We start from the raw sequence: 25,107 nt of genomic DNA on the forward strand, positions 1-25,107 counted from the left end.
GGAGGAGTCCAAACTGCAGCTGCAGGGCTGCTTGGACTCTATGGACTGGGAGATTTTTGAAGCCGCAGGGAGAGACATTCACTGACACTGTGACATCGTACATCAGCTTTTGTGAGAATATGTGTGTTCAGAGGAAAACTGTATGCACAGTCAACAGCAACAAGCAGAGGTTGACACTGGACTTAAGGAAGCTGTGCCAGGCCAAGGAATAAGCCTACAGAAGTGGTGATCGATTCCTGTACACTCGTTCTCTGCAGCTGTCTACAGTGCCCAACTGTTTCAGACATTCCACCATTGAGGCTGGGCAGCACTACATCTCACTACATCTGGCACCCGCACCATCAGCTTCGGCGCACCGCAGTGGTGCGTCCTCTCCCCACTGCTCTTCCCCCTCTATACCAACGACTGCTCCTTAGGAGACCCATCTGTGAAACTTCTAAAGTATGCAGATGACCTGAACGTCATTGGGCTCATCCAGGATGGTGATGAGTCTGCATACAGACAGGAGGTGGAGCAGCTGGTCCAGTGGTGCAGTCAGAACCAGCTGGAGCTCAACACACTCAAGACTGTGGAGATGATAGTGGACTTTAGGAAGAATCACCTGCCCCCCTCCCCCTCACAAGAACACATCATCTACCGTGGACTCATTCAGGTTCCTAGGGTCCACAATCTCCCAGGACCTGAATTTAGCCCCCCACATAGACACTGTCCGCAAAAAGGCCCAACAGAGGTTGTACTTGTTAAGACAGCTCAGGAGGTTCAAGCTCAGGAGCTGCTTACTATATTCTACTGTACATGAGCATCATCCAGTCTGTCCTCTGCTCCTTCATCATTGTGTGGTTTGGTTCAGCCACAAAGCAGGACAGACACAGACTGCAGCGGGTGGTCCCGTCAGCAGAAAAGATCATTGGGACTTAGCTCCCTTCCACTAAGCACCTGTACAGGGCCAGACTCACAAAACTCACACATCCCGCACACAAACTGTTTAAACTCCTGACCTCTGGCAGACGTCACAGAGCAATGGCCACCAGAACCACCAGACACAGAGTCAACTTCTTCCCCCAGGCTGTGTCTGAGCTGAACCCTGTAATCACATAGAGAAAGGACTAAATGTGCTGCAATTTTTAATTTATCCTATTTTATTTTACTATTTTTACGCTAATAACTTATGTATATAAGTGTTTATAACTGTAAATAATGTGTAGGCAATTAATGTTTGGCATGAGGGTATAAAACACAACATCAGAGAGGATGCAATTCCAAGTTTGTCTTGTGAATGACCTGAATGTTTTTTCCTCTTGTCCTCAGACAGCTGGGATAATAAGAATAGATGTGAATGAAACAGATCTCTGAATAAATAAAACAAATCCCAGTTGCTCATCACTAGCTACTCACGTCCAAGACAAATTCAACTTAAAGGTGAAAACTAATATGAGATAACCTCATTACATGCAAAGCAAAATAGTTCAAGTTGTGATTTGTCATAATTCAGATTATTATGGATTACAGCTCATGAAAACCTCAAATCCACAATCTCAGAAAATTATATTATTATGAAAAGGTTCAATATTTTATTTTAATCTCAATGACAAAACATTGTATAGTCTGATGGTTGTGGAGAGGAATGACCTAATTTCGAATACACCACAGATAAATCAACTAATCCTAGACGTTCAGCTGCTCTGGACCAGAACCCATTCAGGGAATAAATCTCCATTGTAATGTAAATCCAACTAAATTTAACTGCTTTTAGGCAAATAACTCTGGGAAGTGTTTAATCACAACATGGCAACACAGAATAAACCTTCATTGTACAGTAAATGGGCTTAACTGAACCTGCCTGTAGGAACCATGTCAAGGCCAAGATTAAACAGTTAAACAATGTTGACTGCAGCCTGTGGTTTATCGTGGCATCGTGACGCAGTGGGTGGGCGGGGACAAAGGGCCGTCTCCGTGTGGGTCGCGCCTTGTGACAGCTAGTCTGCAGTGTTTGCTGTGTGGAGAGGAGCACCATGATTCGCACCGTGTTCTCCCGCGCCCTTCCCAGATTGTCAGTGTGTCGCTACTCCGCTGTTGGCATCCCAGCGCCCAGCGCACAGCCTGAGGTCCATTACAACAAGGTACACCGTTTTCTTAGCGTATGTATGGAGAAAACGTTGGTTACGACCAACTGCGCAATCATCAACAGGTGTGTGTGCGCAAAGTAATTTGTTCCTTTTCCAGGAGCACGCCGCTGTTTTTTAATATGCTTCTCGTATTAATATGTTGCATGAACTTTGTAATTGTGTAAATATTTGCTTAATTTTTTTTTCGCATCTTATCAGTTGTGTCGATTTGCGTGCGTGACATTCAAAGGTTCAAAGTTTGTCTGGAAAACGTCTATTCGAGCACCCGTGCTAAAATGTAAGCACTCCTATTCTGGGGTTTACGGTAAATGCTTTGAACAATCCAGAGTGACGCTCGCTGCTTTTTAGGGTGCTTTTCAAGTGGCTATTTGTAAATACACACTATATAAAGCTCAAGCAATCGGTTTGTTTGTTTCTTGTCCGCATTTGTTAAATACCGCGTCCACACACATCCGCTCCTGGTGCTTCTCGGATAAAACTGGCGGAGCAGCAACACTTCCGGATGTTCAAACTGTGGACTTTGGATCCGTACATGGCCTTCGCCAGATAAGAATTCTTAGTGATCCCAATAAATAAATAGTAAGCTTAGGCTGTGAAGTTCGCCCCGACTATTCTTTACGCCTTTAGTCATATACGGATATTATTTTCTTATTTTTTTAATGCGTGCTTTTTAGATCTGTTTAGTGTTTTTTGTTTTGTTTTGTTTTGTTTTTTCAGATAGAGCTATCCGTGTATGAACGGCAATTCATTTTTTGTGTGCTTAATGAGCATTAAGGTCTTTTTTATGTGGTGTTTCATTGCAGTAAGTAAGTTGGTAAAAGACAGTTGCGGCTTACAAATTTACTTTCTCCTTTTTCTCCACTTGGAAAACAAAAAAAAGGAAACCGGTGGGCGAGACCAGTCAGAGTACTTTCTCTCTCTTTATGAGAGAGAGAGAGAGAGAGAGAGAGAGAGAGACTCAGTGTATAAATTAAGTCCCCCAGCAGTCTATGTCTATTGCATCTTAACTAAGAGATGGCTCCACCATCTCTAACTACAAGCTTTATCAAAAAGGAAGGTTTTAAGCCTAATCTTAAAGGTGGAGAGTGTGTCAGCTTCTCGAACCTGAAGAGGGAGAGGAGCTTGGTAGCTAAAAGCTCTGCCTCCCGTTCTACATTTAGACACTCTAGGAACCACAAGTAGCCCAGCGCTCCGAGAGCGAAGCGTTCTGCTGGGAGCATAAGGGACTATGAGGTCTTTAAGATAAGAAGGAGCTTTATCATTGAGTACTTTGTAGGTGAGCAGGAGAATTTTAAATTCTATCCTACATTTTACAGGCAGCCAGTGCAGAGAAGCTAATGTAGGAGAAATGTGATCTCTCTTTCTAAGTCCTAAGTTAGCCACGATTTTTTCCAGAATCTTGGAAATGAAGGGTAAATTTGAAATGGGCCTATAGTTGGCTAGTTCTACAGGGTCCAGGGTTGTTTTTTCAATAGAGGTTTGACCACAGCCACCTTAAAAGCCTGTGGTACATAGCCTAGTTGTAAAGATTGGTTGATTTGATTTAATATGGAAGAGCTGATTAAAGGTAGAACCTCTTTGAGTAATCTGGTTGGGATTGGATCTAAAAGACAAGTGGACGACTTGGAAGAGTTGAATATTGAGGTTAACTCCATATGAGTTATGGGGAAGAAGCTGTCTAGGTAAGACAAAGGATTTGGTAAATTTAAAGTTGATGGATCTAGACAGTGCTTTCTGTCATTTGGAAGAGGTCGCTGCTGAATGTTTTTTCTAATGGCAATAATTTTATTAGTAAAGTAGTTCATAAAGTCATTGCTGCTAAGATTTAAGGGGATAGTAGACTCAACACAGCTATGACTCTTTGTCAGCCTGGCTACAGTGCTGAAAACCTGGGGTTGTTTTTGTTTTCCTCAATTAGGAAGGAATAATATGTTTTTCTAGCAGCACAAAGTGCTTTTTTATATTTTATTAGACTGTCCTTCCATGCAATGCAGGTTACATTTATTTTGTTGGAACGCCACTGTCTTTCTAGTTGTCGCGTCCTGTGCTTTAGGCTGCGGATCTGAGTTATACCACGGAGCTAACCTCCTCTGATTCACTGTCTTCTTCTTCAGAGGAGCCACTGTGTCTAACATTGTACGTAGAGAAGCTGCAGCATCATTTACAAGACAGTCAACCTGTTCATAAGGATTAAGGTGACTGTTCTCTGTCTATCTACAAGACATTGAGGCAAAAGATGATGGAATCATCATGCTTGAATCTGGCAACAGCGTTGTCAGATAAACATCTGCTATAGTAACATTTCTTTCCAGCTATTGTAAGGTGAATTATGCTAAAATCAAAAGTTAATAAGAAATGGTCAAATAACAGAGGGTTTTGGGGAAGAACTATTAAATTATCAATTTCAACCCCATATGTCAGGACAAGATCGAGGGTGTGGTTAAAACGATGAGTGGGTTCATTTACCTGCTGTGTAAAACCAATAGTGTCTATTAAGGAGTTAAAAGCAGTGCTGAGACAGTTACTGTCAACATCTACATGAATGTTAAAGTCTCCCACTACAATGAATTGATCTGTGCTAAGAACTAAGTTAGATAAGAATTCAGTTAAGACCTCCGAATATGGAGCAGGAGGACGGTAAACAATACAAAACACAACTGACTTCTGAGTTTTAGAGTCTGGGTGAGAGGCTCAGAGTGAGGCTCTCAAATGAGTTATAACTAGGTTTAGGTTTAGGAGTAATTAATAAATTAAATGTGATTTATAAATGGCTGGTACTCCTCTACCTGTACTTCTTGGAACATGATAGTTGATGTGACTCTTTGGAGTTGACTCATTTAAAGTAACATTCATCCTGCTGCAGCCAGGTTTCAGTGAGACAGAACAGATGTATGTGATGGTCACTTATCAAGTCATTTATTAACAAGGATTTAGATGAGAGATTTGATATTTAATAAACCACATTTTATTTTATTATTATTATTATTATTATTATTAATTAGGTTTAGGTGGTCGGGGAGCAGACACAGTCTCTATGCGATAACTAAGACTAGGAGTGGGTGGCGGCTGTAGAGAACGTGCAGAGAGGCGTGTAAGACTGCGACTCTGCGTCCTGGGCTCCACTCAGAGTTGTCAGGGAGTGGGGAGACTAAGCAACATGGGCATGTTACTAGAAAGCAGAGAGGCTCCGTTCAACGTGGGATGGACGCCGTCTCTTCTAATCAGCCCAGGTTTTCCCCAAAAAGTGCTCCAATTAGCCACAAAGCCCACATCGTTTGCAGGACACCACCTAGACAACCAGCGGTGGAGCGATGACAGCCGGCTATACATGTCATCGCTGGTCACATTGGGGAGGGGTCCAGAGAAAACTACGAAGTCCGACATTGTTTTGGCGAACGAACACACCGACTCAATGTTAGTTTTAGTGACTTCCGATTGGCGTAACCGGGCGTCATTAGCTCCTGCGTGTATTACGATCTTAGCGTACTTACGCTTATCCTTAGACAGGAGCTTAAGATAAGACTCAATGTCACCCGCTCTGGCCCCAGGCAAACACCTAACTATGACCGCTGGATTCTCTAACTTCACGTTTCGGACTATGGAGTCACCAATGATCAGAGTGGGTTTCTCAGCGGGTGTGTCGCTGAGTGGGGAAAATCTGTTTGAAACGTGAAGCGAAGCAAAGGATGCTTGAGTGTTACAAGGTTGTTTTGCAACTCTTAGCAGTCGCTACCAGATATAAAATGATAATATTAGGAAAAGAGCGGAGAGTAACGCCCTACACACACAGCGGCAGCAAACCTCAGTAACCGGAAGTGATGCGATACGCTTACCGTCGGTCAGACAATCCACCGCCCTCGGTCAAGCTTACAGCACTTCCTGTATGAAGCATTACACAACAGGTCATATTTTAAGATTACATAGGTGTGTGTGTGTACACGCAGGCATTACATACATGCATCGGAGGCACAACATTAGACAGTTTTCCTGGTTATAACAGAATTAACTGACCATCATGATATCACTGTACTCAACAACTCAGCTTTGGTGGCAGGTGATTTTGTTTGTAGTGAACTGGCTGACCTGTCCTTACTTCTGCTGATGGCAAACTATATTGACTGTTTTGGCTAAATTAATCATTGAATATTGTAGACAGTGTGTGTGTGTGATATACATGTAGTGTTTACTGTGCGGTACAGCTGCTGCATGTCCATGCATGTTTTACCTGTACATACTGGTAGCGTAGTTCCTTCACTCTTTCAACAATGTATAGCTGCTTCATATTTATTGGGTGTCTTTTCAGTGCGTGTGTGTGTGTGTGTGTGTGTGTGTGTGTGTGTGTGTGTCTACCAAGGTAGAAATCTGCTCTCTCTCGCCTGTGCCTAAAAGGCACTGGATACAAACACATAGCCTAGGTTAGCTTGGTTAGTACAACTTTTTAAGCTAGTAGTATTAATCAACTAAAGTAAAAGGGAAACAGTGTCTGGGCCATAAAACTATCTGTGTATCAAAACAGTAACCACAAATAATGACTAAACAATCCAAACAGCACTTAATATGAAACAATTGGCTCCAGTTTTGTTACAATCAGGTATTTATTAGATACAAGGTTATTATTGTTATTATTATTTTTTATATACTACTATATTCAGATTTTCTGTATTTATAGCATTATACTCAGTTACATAGCATGGAAATGTTTGTCTCCAGCAGTGATTTGTGATGTTTGTGTAAATGCAGCTCATGTAAAATATTTTATTTATTTCTATCTATCTCTATCTCTATCTCTCTATCTCTCTATCTATCTCTCTATCTATCTATCTATCTATCTATCTATCTATCTATCTATCTATCTATCTATCTATCTATCTATCTATCTATCTATCTCTCTCTCTCTCTCTCTCTATCTCTATCTCTATCTCTATCTCTATCTCTATCTATCTCTCTATAGCTGTTCATCAACAACGAGTGGCAGGATGCAGTAAGTGGGAAAACCTTCCCTACCATAAACCCAGCAACTGGTGAGGTCATCTGTCAAGTTGCAGAAGCTGATCAGGTAGAATCCACTAGCCTGAAAATGTGATGACTCTTTTCTGCTAATGTATTTTGTCCTGTGCTGCCTCTGTACACGACTCTGTGTACACTCATGTCGGTAAACAAAGCATTCAATGTTTGTCTGATTATTTTAGTCATTCAAATGAGAAAGGAAGTGGTCAAAGTAGACTTGTAATTAAAGCTAGGACAATGCCATAGCTGCACTTGGGGAAACGCACAAACCTAATCTAGAGGGTGTGGTGCTGTGATTTTCAGGCAGATGTGGACAAGGCAGTGAAAGCAGCACGTACTGCCTTCAGATTGGGGTCGCCATGGCGTCGAATGGACTCTTCTCATCGAGGCCTTCTTATCAACAAGTTGGCTGACACCATTGAGAGGGATGCAGCCTACCTTGCAGTGGGTCACTGTCAAGTTTCTTCTGGTTTCATCGAATGGATATCTTTTACAAATTTGAATTTGTTTACCTCTAGCATGTTAAAGAGGTCTTTTTATTTCCCACTTCTGTGGAGGTTAATGGCTCATGTTTAGATTTTGTGAAGGAATGATAAAATATGGAACCAAATGACTGTAACAGCTCTACAAAAGAGACATTGATCTCATTAGTACAGTTGCAGATAACTGAAATAATTTCTAAATTAAGCAAAAGTCCCATATTTTACATATTTTTGATATTTAAATTTTAAATTTAAAGGTAATGGCTCACAGCTAATAGTAGGAAACTAAACTCCTTATTAATCTTGTAGACTTTTGGTGTCACACTCAGTCAGCTTATAGCTCAAAATGCCTGTGTGGCTTCCTGAGCCTTTTAAGTGGTTGCATGTAGTTTCAGTAGACTACTCAAACTGACCTGACAGTTGTCCAGAAGGCAAGGGCAACTAGACACAATGTGGAAGCCACAGATGCCAAAGAAGCTGGAATGGAGAAGTGAGTGGGCATGAAACATGATGCAAAATAGTGCACAACCGTAAGGGCTGAGCCCGACATGAAGAAGAACAACCCATTCAGGAATTTGGGGAGGATTCCTTCTCAAAGCTTTGAGACGACTTGGCACCAGAATGTTTCAAATTACATTATTCTCATGTAATATTGCAAACCCTATTTTGTAGTCATTAGGTGTGAGCCATATTCATTCAAACTTAACACTAGAACTAGTAAAGGACGTACACCTTTACATATACCCCTAACAACGGCTGGGTGTTCATTTGTCCACCACGCTCCAGCTGGCACCCTGCCAAGAGCCGCTTTTGTTACGTAAAGAGGGCCATCACCGACGCACTCTGTGGGGTGGGACGCATGGGCTCGCTGACCCTGCTGCTGCCTGCAAGGCAGAGCAGGGTTCCTACTCATGTTCCTATGAGTCTGAGTGACATCCACTGTTACAATGTTCCACCGCTATGTGCTTGGATTTACAACGTGAAAGGACGAGTATCATTGTTGCGGTCTCACCGAAGGAAGCAATAAAAAAACATCAACAATACAATAAGACAGTTTTGCTGCTTTGCTTATTTACAAAAATTGCATTAACTTTACCAAAAATTACAGAAAAGACGACAGTACACCGCTCACCCATCTAGTTTTAACAAATGTGCAAATAAAAATATAAACCAAAAACGCATGAAAGCGTCTGTTTTATATTCAGTTTATTTCATTATTTACCTTTTCACCTGTACCACATAAGTCATTGCAGAGCTACAGCCATGTTTTACCAGCCGCTTTCGGCAGTGAGTCATAGACAGACGTTGTTCTGCCCGCTTTCATGTAGACACGAACTCGTCAAAGTTTCAAATGTTTGCCCTGTTCAAACCTGGGGAATAAAAACTATTCTGAATCTGAAAGCAGCTGATCAACTTTGTAGGAACACATTTTATATGGTACAAGTGAAAGCGACACTAACAACCCAACGCAGCCGAGGCTGTAGCAGCAGAGAAACGCAGATCTTTGTCCTGCGTGTTGATGCGTGTTTCCCATCCCCCAGTGTCCCTGCTCTGGGACGTGGATGGCCCCGCCCACTTTCATTCACCAGACGGACATGAAAGAGGGAATAACGAAATAAACATCTGGTTAACTTTGTAGGAACACGGCTGTAGCTCTGCAATGACTTTATGTGGTAAAGGTGAAAGGAGTAATAACGAAATAAATGGAATATAAAACGTTTTCAAGCGTTTTCTGTTTATATTTTTTATTGTACATTTGTTAAAACTTGATGAGTGTACTGTCATCTTTTCTGTAATTTTTGGTGACGTTACAGTGCAAACAATATTTGAACAATTTTTTTTTGTAAATAAACAAAGCTTCGCCACATTTAAGAAGGATCTGATATTGTCTTATTGTATTGTTAATGTTTTTATTGCTTCCTTCGGTGAGACCTTAATGAGACAGCGAGCCCGCGCAACCCACCACCTAGAGTGCATCAGTGATGGCCCTCTTTACCTAACAAAAGCATCTGTTCACAGATGATTCAGGGTCTCAGCTAGCCGAGCAGATAATTTGACCACCTTCTAGTTGGAATGGGTATATTTAGAAAACCCAGTAATTCTAGTGTTAAACAAGTGACACGACAAATTCAGGTTTCACTTTTTGAACTGAATTTTTATGTTATTAATTAATATATCTTGATCAGTACTGTTTATTTCTCTTTGCTAATTTGCTGCCACTACTTAATAGTTTTCGAGCCAGATTGGGGACTTGTCAATTCAAAACTTAAAGTTGCAAATAAAAGGGGAAAAAATGTAAGCAGAAAATCAAAAAGTGTAACAGATGTAGCAGTGGTAACAAATGGTGTGTATCTGTCCCGTGATGATGCTTCAATAAGTGCAGCTGTGTGAAAAGTTAATTTGTAATTTAATTTGTTCCACTGCGAGTTTCAGCTGGCTGCAGAATCGCTACAATAATTACAATAATACAGTAATTAATGACGTCACCATCACTAAATCTAAGAGCAGCCCCAGAGCCAGAAGTCTCTGTTGTTTACATGTTCCCTATTAGTCGACAAATAATCGATAATGAAAGTAGTCGTTAGTTGCAACCCTACTCTGTTGTGTTAAATGGAGCCACATAATGTTTGTGTATGTGTATACAGCAATCATTCTGGCATTGTTGCTTTTGTAGATGCAAGTTTGCACCACCTGTTGTAAATGGTATGAAGTCCTGACACTGTGTTACCACAGGAACTGGAGACTCTGGACAATGGGAAGCCATATGCTGTTGCTTACAGTGTAGATCTGCCTATGGTTGTGAAATGCTTCAGGTAAAAAATCAGTTTGTTCTATTACTTTATTTTTCAAAATTTTTGAAATGAAGTATTTTCCTGCTCTGTTCAGGTACTATGCAGGTTGGGCTGACAAATGGGAGGGAAAGACCATTCCCATCGATGGGGATTATTTCTGCTACACCAGGCATGAACCCATCGGAGTATGTGGACAGATCATACCGGTAAGACAAGAACAAGCAGGATGACAAAGCACATTTACGGTGAATCGTACAGTGTTCACTTCACAAAAGGACCAAAACTTTGGCAAACATTACGCCCCATGAATCATTTATTCTACATCGCGTTAAACCGTTAATGTACAGAGGTGTAGATGCAGTGGACTACACTGCATTACATTTTAATAAGTCATTGTGTGTTAAAATATAGTTGAGTTATTTGGGGTAGCTTGTATCAGAGGTAAGATGACAGTGTCTAGTGAACAGTGGAGAGGGGGATTTGACTGACTAAAATTTAAGGTTTCACTTGCAGGAGGAACAGCTCAGACCGTGAGATAAGTGCTGCTTTTTGTTGGCTTTCAAGTTACTGCACAGAGTGGCATAAACTGTCAGAAAGGCGTTACAGCCACAGACTTGAGGGGACTATGAACAGTATTCACACTCTATAAACCTTTGCCTGTCCAGGTGTGTGTGTACTACCTGCTCAGTTCTCAGTTCTCTTGGCATGTTGAGCGCATATAGTATAAGACTCCAAAGTGCTTACTTTTACACTACTCACAATAAGTTAGGGATATTGTGAGAGACTCGGTGGATGTCCTACAAACAGTTTGTTTCAAACATTTGGGATATGGTAGGCAATTGTATTGAGGTGACAGTCACATCTTATTTTGTGTTCCTTATGTAATGGTCTCATTGTGTACAGGTGTGCCTTTATAATTGGGGCCAATACCAAAATACAACTTTTCAATATGTCATCAAATTCAACAATTTGTGGGTATAAAAAGCTGGTATTGTCAGTAAGTCATTCCAACTTCATCATTCAAACAGCCATGAACACTCAATGTCACACTGGCAACGTGGCAAGCAGTGCCACGTTGCCATGGCGCGCCTTCGGGTCGTTGGCAGGCAGTCAGATGTTGCCCGTGAACTTGGTGTGTCTCAAAGTGTCATCAGTAGACTTTCATCAAGACAAAGAACTACTGACAGAGTTCATGACACATCCAGGGCTGGAGCCCCACGAGTGACAGGCTGCAACGATGACCAGTACCTATTGTAAGGACCTATGCACTCAGATATCGTTATGCAACTGCCACTCAGCTGCAGGCCCGTTTACAATATGTAAGGGGTTCTAGGTTTTTCAGACAAACCATTTACAATCAACTTCATAGCTTTGGCTTAAATGCTAGACAACTGTTGCGGTTGACTCCACTGACACCGCTGTGTTTGGAGTGGGCACAAAACAATGTGACCTGGACAATGCAGCAGTGGTCTACCGTCCTGTTCACTGATGTGTGTTGAGTCAGCTTGCACAGAAATGATGGTCGTCACCATTGCTGGAGAAGACAAGGTGAGCGATACACTGAGGTCAACATGGTCCCCAGGGTTAGCTTTGGTGGAGGAGGTGCAATAGTGTGGGTAGGCATCACCAGTCAGTGCAGAACCGATTTGGTTATTTTAAATGGCTTAGTCACTTCACGCTCTTAGCTTAGAGACATCATGGAGCCCATCATCATCCCCCAATTCCGCCAGCACACCCCCAATGTTTTGTTCATGGATGATGCTCCACCACATCGTGGCAGAATTGTCACAGCTCGACCTGAACCGCATTGAGTACGTCTGGGAGCAGTTGAAGCAGAGACTGCATGATTGTACCCCATCCTTAAATGACCTGGCAGAACTGCGTGTAGCACTTGTGGAAGAGAGGCACGAATTACCTTAGAACAATAGCATGAGGGCTAGTGAGGTGCTTTCAAGCTGTCATTGCAGCAAATGGTGAAAATACCCAACATACCTCTGACATTGTCAATTTTTGTTATTTGGGGCAGTCGTTGTTATTGTCTACATAGGGTAATAAATATTAAACTAATGAAAATGGTGTTTCTGTAATATCAAAGGGAACAAGAACCAAAGAGAAGGGACAGATGTCGTAGAACAAAGTTTACAAGCAATGGGGATAACTGTCAAACAAAACCCATTCAAAAATGAGGGTACAAAGAGTGGACTGCAGCTGGAGTCAGTGCTTCAAGAACTACTTCCACGTAGATATGGGTTTTAGCCGTTGCATTCCTTGTGCCAGGCCGAGTCATAAGTGCCTGGGCTAAAGACAAAACATACCGGACCAGAAATGTTGTATTTTCTTTGGAAATCAGGGTCCCAGAGTCTGGAGGAAGAGAGGAGAGGCACAGAATCCACTTTGACTGCGGAAATTTTACACTGGACCTCAAGCAGTGATGGTTGGGGTCATCTGCTGGTGTTGGTCCACTGTGTTTTCTGAGGTCAAAGGTTAACACAACCGTATACCAGGATGTTTTAGAGCATGCCATGCTTCCTGCTGCTGACCAACCTTTTGGCGATGCAGAATTCATTTTCCAGCAGGATTTGGCACCTGCACACAGGGCCAAAGCTACCAGTACCTGGTTTAAGGACCATGGGATCCCTGTTCTTAATTGGCCAGCAAACTCACCCGACCATAACCCCATAGATAATCCATGGGGTATTGTGAAGTGGAAAATGCCATGTGCCAGACCCAACAATGCAGAAAACCTGAAAGCCACAATAAGAGCAACCTGGGCTGTCATAACACCCGAGCAGTGCCAAAAACTGTCTCCATGCCACGCCGCATTGCTGCAGTAATTCAGGCAAAAGTAGCCTGAAAGTATTGAGTGCTGTACATGTTCATACTTTTGAGTTGATTCAGAAGATTTCATTTTTGTATTGGTTTTAAGTAATGTTTAAATTTTCTGAGATACTGAATTTGGGCTTTTCATTGTCAGTTATAATCATCACAAAAGAATTAACATTTTAAGTATATCAGTGTGTGTGTATAGTATTAATATAATGTACAAAGAAGTTTTACCTTTTTAATGGAATTAGTGAACTAAATAAACATTTGGATGATATTCTAATTATATGACTGGCACCTGTATAACTGGTAATACACCACCTAAAAGGGGAGCCAGTTGTATTTCATTTAAAGATACCAAATCTAGTAATTAGCTTAAAATGATCAATTGTGACAATTGATTTAAAAATGTACAATGACTATCTTTTTTTTGACTATCTAATTAGGAAAAAATGTTGCTAATAACAATATTGTATTATAAAATGTTATGATCTATATTGATGATAACAAAGTAAATTTGTCGCTAGCTTCAGCTTCTGTAAAGTAAATGTTTTGGACTTGGAGCATCTACATCTTAGTGTTGTTGTTGTTGTTTCTGTAGCTTTGTCTATGTGTCAAATAGACAACCACTTAAAATTCTGTGACATTACACAAAAGACTTCTGAACTCATCAAACTACTTTATAGATTTTGACATCATGACAAAAATAATTAATGGTGATGTAAGGATTCCATCATGTAAGGATGCTACAGCTCAGCATTAAGAGCCAAGAGATTTTGTGGTTCATTGTTCTGTGAAGCTACAGTTACTCAATCAGATTAAATTAATTTTTGGTTAAAATGATATTTAGGAAAAGTATCAGGTGCTTGGTGATAATTGGCTTCATTAATGAAAGTGAGTTTTATTACAGTTGTGCTTTGGCTAATGTCTTTCTACTCTCCTTGTTTTTTTTTGTTTTTGTTTAGCATTTTCACCATTAGAGGAGAGTGTGTGTGGTTAGGGGCACTCAAGTGAATGTTAATGAAAACCTAATGAGGCCTTTGATGCCGGCTTTGCCCTTGTCTTTGCAGTGGAACTTCCCTCTGTTGATGCAGGCCTGGAAGCTTGGCCCCGCTCTAGCCACTGGTAACACAGTGGTGATGAAAGTTGCAGAGCAGACTCCTCTGACGGCTCTCTATGTGGCCAGCTTAATTAAAGAGGTATTTGATTCGTAATGTTGCAGAGATGGTGAGAATCATGAAAGTTGTGATGTTTTCATGTTTTTCACAAAGCAATGTTTAACTCAAAACACTTAATCTCTGTAGCTAAATGTCAACCTTTCTAAGGTGTAAAGTAAACCTTTGGTTTGTTACAGGTGGGTTTTCCTGAGGGTGTCGTGAACATCTTGCCTGGCATGGGGCCATCAGCTGGTGCTGCCATTGCAAATCACATGGACATTGACAAGGTGGCCTTCACTGGTTCCACAGAGGTACAGTGCTTTGTGTTTGGATAGGAGTAACTGCTAGTAACCACACTACAGATGTTCTGAGGTGATAGAATGATGACATTAAAGTTACTACAAAATAAAGAATGGGTAATGGTTTCACACAAGTAATTGTTCACAGGATGTGTGAAAGCATTAAACCATTGGTTTAGGCTGAGTATTGGGGATGTTGATAATAAACTGGTTAAAGAGATTTTCAGTCTGGCTTCAGTAACCAGTAATGGCATCATGGTTTATTGCACCACCTTCTGAAGTGCCTGAATAGTTCCACCCATCTCTTTATCCATTAGGTGGGTCATCTCATCCAACAGGCAGCAGGCAACAGTAACCTGAAGAAAGTCACTCTGGAGCTTGGAGGAAAGAGTCCAAATGTCGTCTTGTCTGATGCAGACAGTACGAAAATATAAATATCTTTATACTCCCCTTAAAATGATCTAATTCAATATAGTTGCAGTGAAATCCATCATCAAGGCATCAAAGGAATATGGCCCATATCTACATCTGTCCTCAAAAGCTGATTGAGATTAGTGACAGCGAGGGAAGTTGAGCAGAACCTCTGGTGTCCACATGTGCTTTAATGACCAAACAAAAAATCCTTTGGTCCAGAACTCTCACTGAATTTTATTAGGACAGTTTTGAAATTGAAATATACAAGAAACTCAAATGATTTCCTTTTCAATAGTAACACAGCATTTACTTATGGTTGTTCGTAAGTAGGCTGACTCTTAATTTACTCTAAAGGCTGAACTGTTTCAGCAGTTTTTGAGGATTTTTTGGATGTTAACCCTGTACTGTATTACAACAGAATTGGGATCTCACGAGAGCCTAACCCATTCAGACACACTGGTTGTATTCAGTGATGATTTAAAGCTAGACTCGCTGTAGACCTCGAGCTGTGTCTACTGTATTGTAACTGTTCAGTTGATGAAACGTTTGGGCTACTCATCTTCTGATAAAGATGTCGGAGATGAAATATTACTGTTCATTTTAAATTTCAGATTGATAATTGGAATGGTTCTTGTTGTCTCTCATTCAGTGGAGAATGCAGTGGAGCAGTCCCACATGGGCCTATTCTTCAACCAGGGCCAATGCTGTTGTGCTGGCTCTCGAACCTACGTTCAAGAAGAAATCTATGATGAGTTTGTGGAGCGTAGTGTTGAACGAGCCAAAAGACGAGTGGTGGGAAACCCTTTTGACTTACAGACTGAACAAGGACCTCAGGTAACACCAGCCACTGTGGCACACTGGTACCAGTGAAAACAGGTTGGCCTAATGGAGGTTGCCGAGTACATGAAGGGCTCTGGGCCTTTTGAATATAATACACTTAATATAATTGTTCTCCAGAATTTAAAAGGACCAGCTTGTGGGACCCTGGGTGGTGTGGGTCAGGACAGAAGGGTTGGGTCATCCAGCTGCATCTATTAAGTTGTTCAGTCTGAAGTGTTATAGGGCAGTGAGACTTTACATGAAGAAGACCACTTGTGTCATGTGGTAAACTGACTTGATTATTAAATTATCATCCACACAGCTCCATATGTATTAAAGATACTTAATAGATGTTGTGGTTAGGTCATTACGTTCACTCCTCTTTACCGGTGAATTAAATTGTAGTAGTATCAGTTAATTGGTTCCGCTGTCAATCGTACATACAGTTGATGCTGGTTCCTCCTTGATGAGCAGGTTGATCAGGAGCAGTTCAACAAGATTCTGGGCTACATCAGCAGTGGGAGGAGAGAAGGAGCCAAGCTGATGTGTGGAGGAGGCGTAGCAGCAGACAGAGGGTATTTCATCCAGCCTACAGTGTTTGGGGATGTCAACGACAACATGACCATTGCCAGGGAGGAGGTATGTTAGCCTGGACTCACAGCCATCACTTTAGACAAAAAATGCTTCCAGCATTCACTGTATTGTTTTTGTCTTTGGCCGTGTTTCTTATTTTCCTTGTCTGTTTTTCGGCGCGTAACTAGTCCCAAATACTTTAAGCTACAGAAACCATTCAAAAATCATATCAAAATATTCAGCTTTTTGAGGAGATGACTATTATTTTTTAACTACAGTATATGGTGGTTTTTCAGAAATTCTCAGCTTTTCTTTTGATGTGTATTGTGTGAGGTAGAGTGGGTGACGTCACAGCTATTATGAGGGCACGTTTTTTTTTTTCTCCTTTTCTCCTCGTCACTACAGCAACAGTTTTCACTCGATCATAATTTTTTCACTAGTTTTAGTCATACTTGTCTTCTTTATGATTGTGTGTCTGGTTAAGCCATCAGACCTATACTTTAGTCTGTATCTGCCGCAAAGCACAAAGTTCTGGACTGATTATCACAGTTCAGTTGTTGTAATCTTTATCACAGTGAATGCTGCAAAGCAGCAGATAGTTTTTCATCGTTTTTTTATAATGGTCGTCTATGGGAATCATCGTTCAACTTTTTGTCAACTTGCCTCTTCGTCAGCGTCTATCATCGTCATACTTTGGTGTAGAAACTTCATTTCAACGTCAAAAGCGTCTATCATCTTTCAGCTTTATCTGTGTAAATCAGCGTCCTCATATCTTCCATACTTTTCAACTTGTGAGCATTTAAATACCGTGCGTTTTTTGTTAAATTTTCAGCTTTTCCATTAGTGTGTATTGCGTCTGCTAGAGTGCGTGATGTCACAGCTACAGTGAGAAGGTGCGCTTTTTTAAGACAGAACTTCTGTCTTTAACTCGTCACTACAGCCACAATTCTTACTCTATCAACGTAATTATTTCACTAAATCGTAGTCATAATTGTCTTCTTTCTAATGTTGTGTCTGGCTTTACCCTCAGACATATACTTTAGTCGCTATCAACCTCAAAGTGCAGAGAGATCCTTAAATTCTCCCATAGACTCTAATGATAATTTTTGTCAGATGTCTGGAGAAAAAAACAGGAGACATATTTTGAAACTGCGACTGTGGCTACAAGCTTTTGTCCTCAAACATCAAATTAACTCTAGTTGTTCAGGGAAGCCTTGGGATTCATAAAATGAAAATATTCTTGTAATAACTATTATAGTTTTGCTGGAATAAGCCTATTTATCAAGTGTCAAACTCTGCTTTTACAGAGCAGAGTGAGCCTGATTTTCCCGCCTTTCGTCTCCATGGCGACGGCGCAGCTGCAGATTTCACTGACAGGTCAAACTCCTGATGCTCAGTGTAGACAGCAGTTCCATGCTTATTACTGATTACTCAACTACACTATTGGATTGTGTAGTAATTAAGCACACACTTCTTCCAAATCCTTTCAAAATAAAAGCACCAAGCCAAATAATTAAACCATTTTTGCCTTTTAATGGTCAATTATGATTATTTAAAGACTGATTGAAAGTTGCGCTATTACCCCAACACATTTCTTCTAAATCCTTTCAAAATAAAAGCACCAACTACAATTTATCATCTTTTAAGGGCAAGAATGTGCTGGAAGCATTCACTGTTATGTTGTTGTAATATCTATTATTATTATTATTATTATTATTATTATTATTATTATGACTATTTAATTAGACTAATATACTCTTTAACAAATACCTGCAAAGGCCTTTTCCATATTCTTTCAAAATAAAAGCACCAATCCAAATTTTTAGCTTTAACAGGACTATTTATGCTTTTGAATGGGTAATCGTCAGTGGTTAATGTGACTGTTTTACAGTTTAGCTATTAGGCACATACAGCTTCTCCACATCCTTTAAAATAAAAGCCCCAATCCTGATTTTAAGATAAAGATAGGAATATTTCTGCTTTCAACAGGTTTATTATGACTAGTTATTTAGACTAATATACTGCACACACAGCATCTCCAAATCCTTTCAAAATAAAAGCCCAATTCCAGATCTTTAACTAAAGTGGCAATATTTCTATGTTCAGCTCGTGTATTGTGACTAGATATTAAGACAATTTTAATGTTTAGAAATTACCTGCACAGGTGTCCTCAATATCCTTTCAAAATAAAAGTACCTATCCAAATGTTTAGCTTTAATAGCATAAATTCTGTTTTTGAATGGTTATTTGTGCTTCCAGCATTCACTGTTATGTATATATGTGTATATGTATATGTGTGTATGTGTATATGTATATGTATATGTATATATATGTGTATATGTATATATATGTGTATATGTATATATATATGTGTATATGTATATATATATGTGTCTACTGTATCTATCTGTGTCATCTGTCTCCTATCTGGTGTCTCTGTATCTCATATATACTGTGTTCTGTGTCTCTCTCTGTGTCTATCTGTTATATCTACTGTGTCTCTCTGTCTCTCTCTGTGTCTCTCTGTATCTCTCTGTGTCTCTCTGTCTCTCTCTGTGTCTCTCGGTCTCTCTCTGTGTCTCTGTCTCTGTCCTCTCTCTGTGTCTCTCTCCCTCTCTCTTCTCTCTGTGTTCTCTGCCTGTACCCTCTGTCTCTCTCTGCTCTCTTGTATCTCTCTGGGTTCGGTCATCGTCGTGTCTTTGTCTCGTTCTCGGTCTGTCTCTCTGTCTCTACTTTCTCTCTCTGTCTCTCTCGTCTCTCTCTGTCTCTCTGTCTCTCCTATGTCTCTCGGTCTCTCTCTGTCTCTCCTTCTCTCTCTCTCTCTGTCTCTGTCTCTCTCTCTGTGTCATCTTGTCCTCTCTCTGTGTGTGTGTCTTTGTCTCTCTGTGTCTGCTCCTCTCTCTCTCTGGGTCTCTGTCTCTCATTCTCCTTTGTCTCGTCTTCTCTGTCTCTCATAGCTCTCCCCTCTCCTCTCTGTCCTCTCTCCTCGTGGTGTCTCTCTCATCTCTCTCCTTCTCTATCTCTCTCTCTCATCCTCTCCTCTCTGTCTCGCTCCTCTCTCTCTCTCTCCTCTCTCTCTCTCATCTATCTCTCTCTCTCCTGTCTCCTCTCCCTCTCTCTCTCTGTCTGTCTCTCTGTCCTCGTCTCCTCTCTGTCTGTCTCTCTGATTCGTGTCTCTCTCGGTCTGTCTCTCTGTCTGTCTCTCTCCTCCTCTCTCATTCTCTTCTCTCTCTCTCTCTGTCTGGTCCTCTGTTCTGTCTCTCTCTCCTCTCTTTCTGCCTGTCTCTCTGTCTGTTCTCTTGTCCTGGGGGGCTGTGTCTCTCTCTCTCTCTCTCTCTCTTTTCTGTCGTATCTCTCTCTCTCTCCTCTCTCTCTCGCTCTCTCTCGCTCTCTGTCTCTGTCTCTCTCTCTCTCTCTCTCTCTCTACTCTCTACTCATCTTCTCTCTCTCTCTCTGTCTCTGTCTCTGTCTCTTGTCTCTACTCTCTGTCTCTGTCTACTCTTCTGTCTCCTCTCTGTCTCGATCTTCTCTGATCGATACCTGTCTCTGTCATGTCTCTCTCCTGTCTCGTCTCCTCTCTCTCGGTCCTCTTCTGTCTCTCCTCATTGTGTGTTCTGTACTCTCTCTGTTTCTCTGTTCTCTCTGTGTCTCTCCTAGTGTCTCCTCCCCTCTCTCCCCCCTCTCTCCCCACTCTCTCTGTGTCTCTTGTCTCTTTCTCTCTGTGTCTCTGTTCTCCCGTCTCTGGTCTCTCTCTGTCTCTGTGTCTCTCTCTGTGTCTCTCTGTTCCTCTTGTGTCTCTCTCGTCCTCTCTCCTGTTGTGCTCCTCTCCTACCTGTCTCTCTCTCTATCGTTCTCCGTCTCTCTTAATTCGTCTTCTCTCTCGTGTGTCTTCGGTCTCTCTCTGGTGTTCTCTGTCTTTCTCTTGTTCTCTCTCTGTCTTGTGTCTCTCTCTCTGTCTCTCTCTCCCTCTCTCTCTCTTCTGTGATCTCTCTGTCCTTTGTCACTCTCTCCTTAGTCCGCGTTTCCTGTCTTCTCTGTCCTCTTCTCTCCCCTGCTTGTCTCTATATATATACTCATTTGAGACTCATTTGAGACGGTTTTACTGCTTAGCAATTATCTGCACATGCTTTCTCTATATCCTTTTAATTTTTTTTTGTAAATAAAAATAATGTTTGCCCTGTTCAAACCTGGGGAATAAAAACGATTCTGATTGTGAAAGGAACACATTTCATATGGTACAGGTGAAAGGGAGACTAACAACCCAACGCAGCCGAGGCTGTAGCAGCAGAGAAACGCAGATCTTTGTCCTGCATGTTGATGCATGTTTCGCCTTCCCCCAGTGTCCCTGCTCTGGGACGTGGATGGCCCCGCCCACTTTCATTCACCAGACGGACATGAAAGAGGGAATGACGAAATAAACAGCTGGTTAACTTTGTAGGAACACGGCTGTAGCTCTGCAATGTCTTTACGTGTTAAAGGTGAAAGGAGTAATAACGAAATAAACGGAATATAAAACGGAAACGCTTTCAAGCGTTTTCTGTTCACCCAAACTTGATGGGTGTACTGTCATCTTTTCAGTAATTGTATATGAATAATAAAGTTAACAAAATCTATGTTTGAAAAAACAGTGAAGAGTTCTGTGTACATGAAAGCGGGCAGAACAACGTTCGTCTATGACTCACTGCCAAAAGCAGCTGGTGAACCTCTTGGGAACATGGCTGTAGCTCTGCTAAATAATCCAGGCAGCCAGCCCTGTTAATCATTTGTTATTTTTTTTGTATGCCAACATATAAAAATGTTCAGTAATTACAACTTCTGCTTCCACCGGAATTCGAACCGGGGGTAAAAAATTGACACATCAAGGCTGGTAAACAATAAACAAACCATTACATCACGGAGGCGTTGATCCGTAGCTCTACATAACATAACATAATAACATATGTATAGGACAGCGTCATAAAGGCCAGTGTGGGGGCTGATCGCCACCTATAGGCCAAATAGACGTAACACAGCTCCAACGCGCTAAAAACCCGGTGATACGGCGCTGAAAATGCAAACAGATTGCCGTAAAGGCTGACACCTTTAAGTGCTACGACTGTACATACACTCGCAGCAATACATTGAGCATTGAAGCTTCCACTGTGCATTTTCTTATGGAAATGCTTTATCTAGTTAATGGTTACCTTTCAATCTTGAGCATCATGGGATACATGTGACACATGTCTATTTTCTCTGACAGATCTTTGGCCCAGTGATGCAGATTCTGAAGTTTAGGACACTGGAGGAGGCGATAACCAGGGCCAATGATACCAAGTACGGTCTTGCAGCTGCAGTGTTTACCAAGGACATTGACAAAGCAAACTACGTCTCGCATGGACTCCGGGCTGGCACTGTCTGGTAGGTTACACTAGAATGAACCTATTCCTCATCAGTGTCTTATTCCTCTCCTCGCCTATTGTCTGTTAAGATGTGAGATTCAAAGTGTGTGTGTTCGTGTGTGTGTGTTCGTGTTCGTGTTCTCTCCCCCGTCTAGGATAAACTGCTACAATGTGTTTGGGGTCCAAGCTCCTTTTGGCGGGTACAAAGCTTCGGGTAATGGCAGAGAGATGGGAGAGTATGGTTTGGAGAACTACACAGAAGTCAAAACGGTATTTACCTACAAACCTACCTAAAAAGGGTGACTTTTATTGATACATTACCGCAAAATACATGAATGTTCTATACAATTTACAAAACCTGTCTTTTAGTTATGACGCATTGTGATTTTATTATTGTAAATTCTGCTTCTGGTTAGTTGCAGTGCATTCTGGGTAATACTGTATCCAAGAAAAATCGTCTTTTCTGCTATTGTTAATTTGAGGCGCTCATAACCAGTTGCATGGAATAAGTCACTTGAGACAAAGGTTTAAAAAAATGTATAGATGAAATGACGCTGATTTTAAATTGTGATTTAAAATGAGCTTTAAAAAAAAAAACAGCAATGCAACTGGCGTGGAGGGAAATGTCATGCAACACTTGGAAAGTACCGTAGGGATATGTTGAACTAAAGAAGGTGTTTGTGCTGTCTGTTTTTTTTTTTATATAAATAAAGATCAGTCTCAATATGTATTCATATACACAAATATTACTTGAACCTTGTTTTGTGTTGTCAGGTGACCATCAAGGTGCCACAGAAGAACTCTTAGATGTGGGGAGTCTATTCAGCATCTGGGAGCACATCGCATTTTTTAAAAATCTGCTTTGTCACACGGGCACTGTGGATTCTTGGGTTTAAAGATCCTCTATTTACTATTGTTTGAATATAAACATGATTACTCTACTCTTTGAAATATCATAAACTCAGTTGGTGATCACAGGCCTTTATATTTCAGCATTATCATAATAAATGCATCTGAAGCACACTTGGTGTCAGGTTTGCCTAGTTTCATTAATATAGCTTACTGTATTAAACAGCTAAGTATTATAATTAAACAGTTTTGAGTCCAAGAGCTTAAACAATAGCTCAGTTGTTGTAGAAATATTCAATATAGCTGAATGTAGCTGCAGAAGACATTTTTTGTTGCCTCGTTCCGGCCGAATTTCACGCTGATCTCGTCATGACATTAGCATGACTTAGGTACCATTCCACCAAGCCCCCCTACACCAGTCATGACCCCCCCCACTGTGATATACTTAAAGGTCCATGCACACTCTTTTCATGCTCCACAATGCTAAAGAATTGGACCTTGATGTCTCAGTCATGTTTCTGTAACTTTTCATGCCAAAAAGCGCTGTAGATCGCCCACACGGCCCGTCTGAAAATGTGTGTTTTAGGCTCTCGTCCACAACGCTATGTTTTAGGGGTGTGTCGCAAGCAAAGTTGATGACCACACCCCTTTTGAGGAAGCGCATAGTCGTGATCCGCCGTGGGAATCAAAAGTCATGGTCACTGAATCCATTGTAACAGCGAAACTGGCTACCTTGTCCCCGTAGTGGAGTTCAACCATATGTTTGATCCAAAATCTGACTGAAGTCGAATGGGAGGCTGTTGTAAAGTCCAATGCAACCTAATACAGCCAGTAACTGATAAACCTCCAGAAGGTAGTTTGGCGGCTGTGGCAGCGTGAGCTGCCGATGCTTATCTATGATTAAAAAAAGTAAGTATAACATTCAACTCTGACATGAAGTCAACTTTTTAGTTGACTCTAGTTGACTCTTGTTGACTGTCTGCCCTAGTAAACAATGTAGAACTGACATTATCAGATCTATGTCCTGTTCTCAGAACTGTGCCTATACTTGGTATTTGACCCTAACTAAACTGGTCAGATACTAAAGCTCTACCTTTTGGTTTTACCCTGGAATTGCGTCTTTGGTGCTAAAAATGGGGGTGGTCTTGTTAACATTTTTAACACCTTCCACAGACAGACCAAGGAGGGGGGCTGCTGACAATCAGCTCATGAGCGTCTGATAAGTGTGTGATCAGCGCTGAAAAGGGCACTGACAGTCGACTGAAATCAGCGAAAAACGAACCGCTCCATCTGTGGTTAAATTGAGAAAAGTTGGAGCTTTGGAGGAAGCATCTGCAAATAATTGCTCAATTGTAAAGAAGGCTCATTAAGTAATCATAATCAGTCAGAAAAAGGCTAACGATTTGAATTGGTACTTTTATTTTGTAAGAATTTGGAGGAACTGTGTGGGGATAATTACTAAACTATAAAATAGTCTTATTTAGTAGTTAGGATTGCTGGTTTTAAGTGGGTAACTATAAAGTTAAAGTTTTACATTGCTGCTTTTATTTTTAAAGGACTTGGCGAAGGTGTGGGCAATTGCTAGACTGTAAAACATTTATAGATTAGCAGTCATTACCCATTCAGAGGCATTTCAATTTCTAAATTGTAAAATGGTCTCATCATCCACTCACAATAAAGCAGAAATATGTCTAATTTTAGCTAAAGAGCTGAATTGGTGATTTTATTTTGAAAGCATTTGAGGAGCTGTGTGTGCTTAATAGTATTATTGAATTTCAAATGGAGGAAACTTGAAAGAAACCCTAAAAATGAAGGGTGTAAAGGTGTGCTTCATTTGATAGACTATAGCTTCATATAGCCCAAAGTTGTGAAGATATACAATACGGCTGAAAATAGCTGCAGAGGAAGTAGCTGAATTTTTAATTGAGAAATGTTTGAGCTTTAAAGGAAGTATCTACAGATGAGAAAAATAGTCTAATTAATCAAAACCAGTCAGAAGCAGAAATAGTGCTAAATAGTATTTAAAAAAATAGTGCTAGAAAATTTTGTTTAGTGCTTTTTTTACTGCACTTCGTTGCATTGTACTTGTATACAGGTATTGACAATAATGTTGAATCTAATGTGAATCTAAATATTTTGAAACGATTGGGAGTGTGCATGTGCGGGTAATTACTGAACTATAAATGTGTAGTCATAACGCATCAAATCTAGAAATGTTGCTATAAAGGTTAATTTTTTACATTTGCATTAGTGCTTTTATTTTGAAAGGATATGGAGCATGTGCATGTAATTGCTAAACAGTAAAATAGTCTTAGTACCTAGTCATGATAAACCAGTTGCTAATAGAAATATTGCTATTCTTGGCTAAAGATCTGGATTTGGTGCTTT

The 25,107-nt window shown here is 40.8% G+C and overlaps 1 protein-coding gene across 1 annotated transcript; it reads left to right on the plus strand.

Annotated features, from left to right (window-relative positions):
- The first annotated feature begins 1,959 nt into the window (after positions 1-1,959).
- Positions 1,960-22,893, plus strand: LOC114843283 (aldehyde dehydrogenase, mitochondrial-like). The gene is made up of 13 exons (XM_029129696.2): positions 1,960-2,120; positions 7,078-7,182; positions 7,437-7,577; positions 10,349-10,428; positions 10,502-10,613; positions 14,301-14,429; positions 14,585-14,698; positions 15,004-15,106; positions 15,750-15,934; positions 16,394-16,558; positions 21,732-21,889; positions 22,026-22,140; positions 22,645-22,893. The coding sequence occupies exons 1-13, from the start codon at positions 2,013-2,015 to the stop codon at positions 22,675-22,677; spliced, it is 1,548 nt and encodes a 515-aa protein (XP_028985529.1). The 5' UTR covers positions 1,960-2,012; the 3' UTR covers positions 22,678-22,893.
- The last annotated feature ends 2,214 nt before the right edge of the window (positions 22,894-25,107 follow it).

The sequence above is a fragment of the Betta splendens genome, chromosome 16, assembly GCF_900634795.4.
Source record: "Betta splendens chromosome 16, fBetSpl5.4, whole genome shotgun sequence".
NCBI lineage: Eukaryota > Metazoa > Chordata > Actinopteri > Anabantiformes > Osphronemidae > Betta > Betta splendens.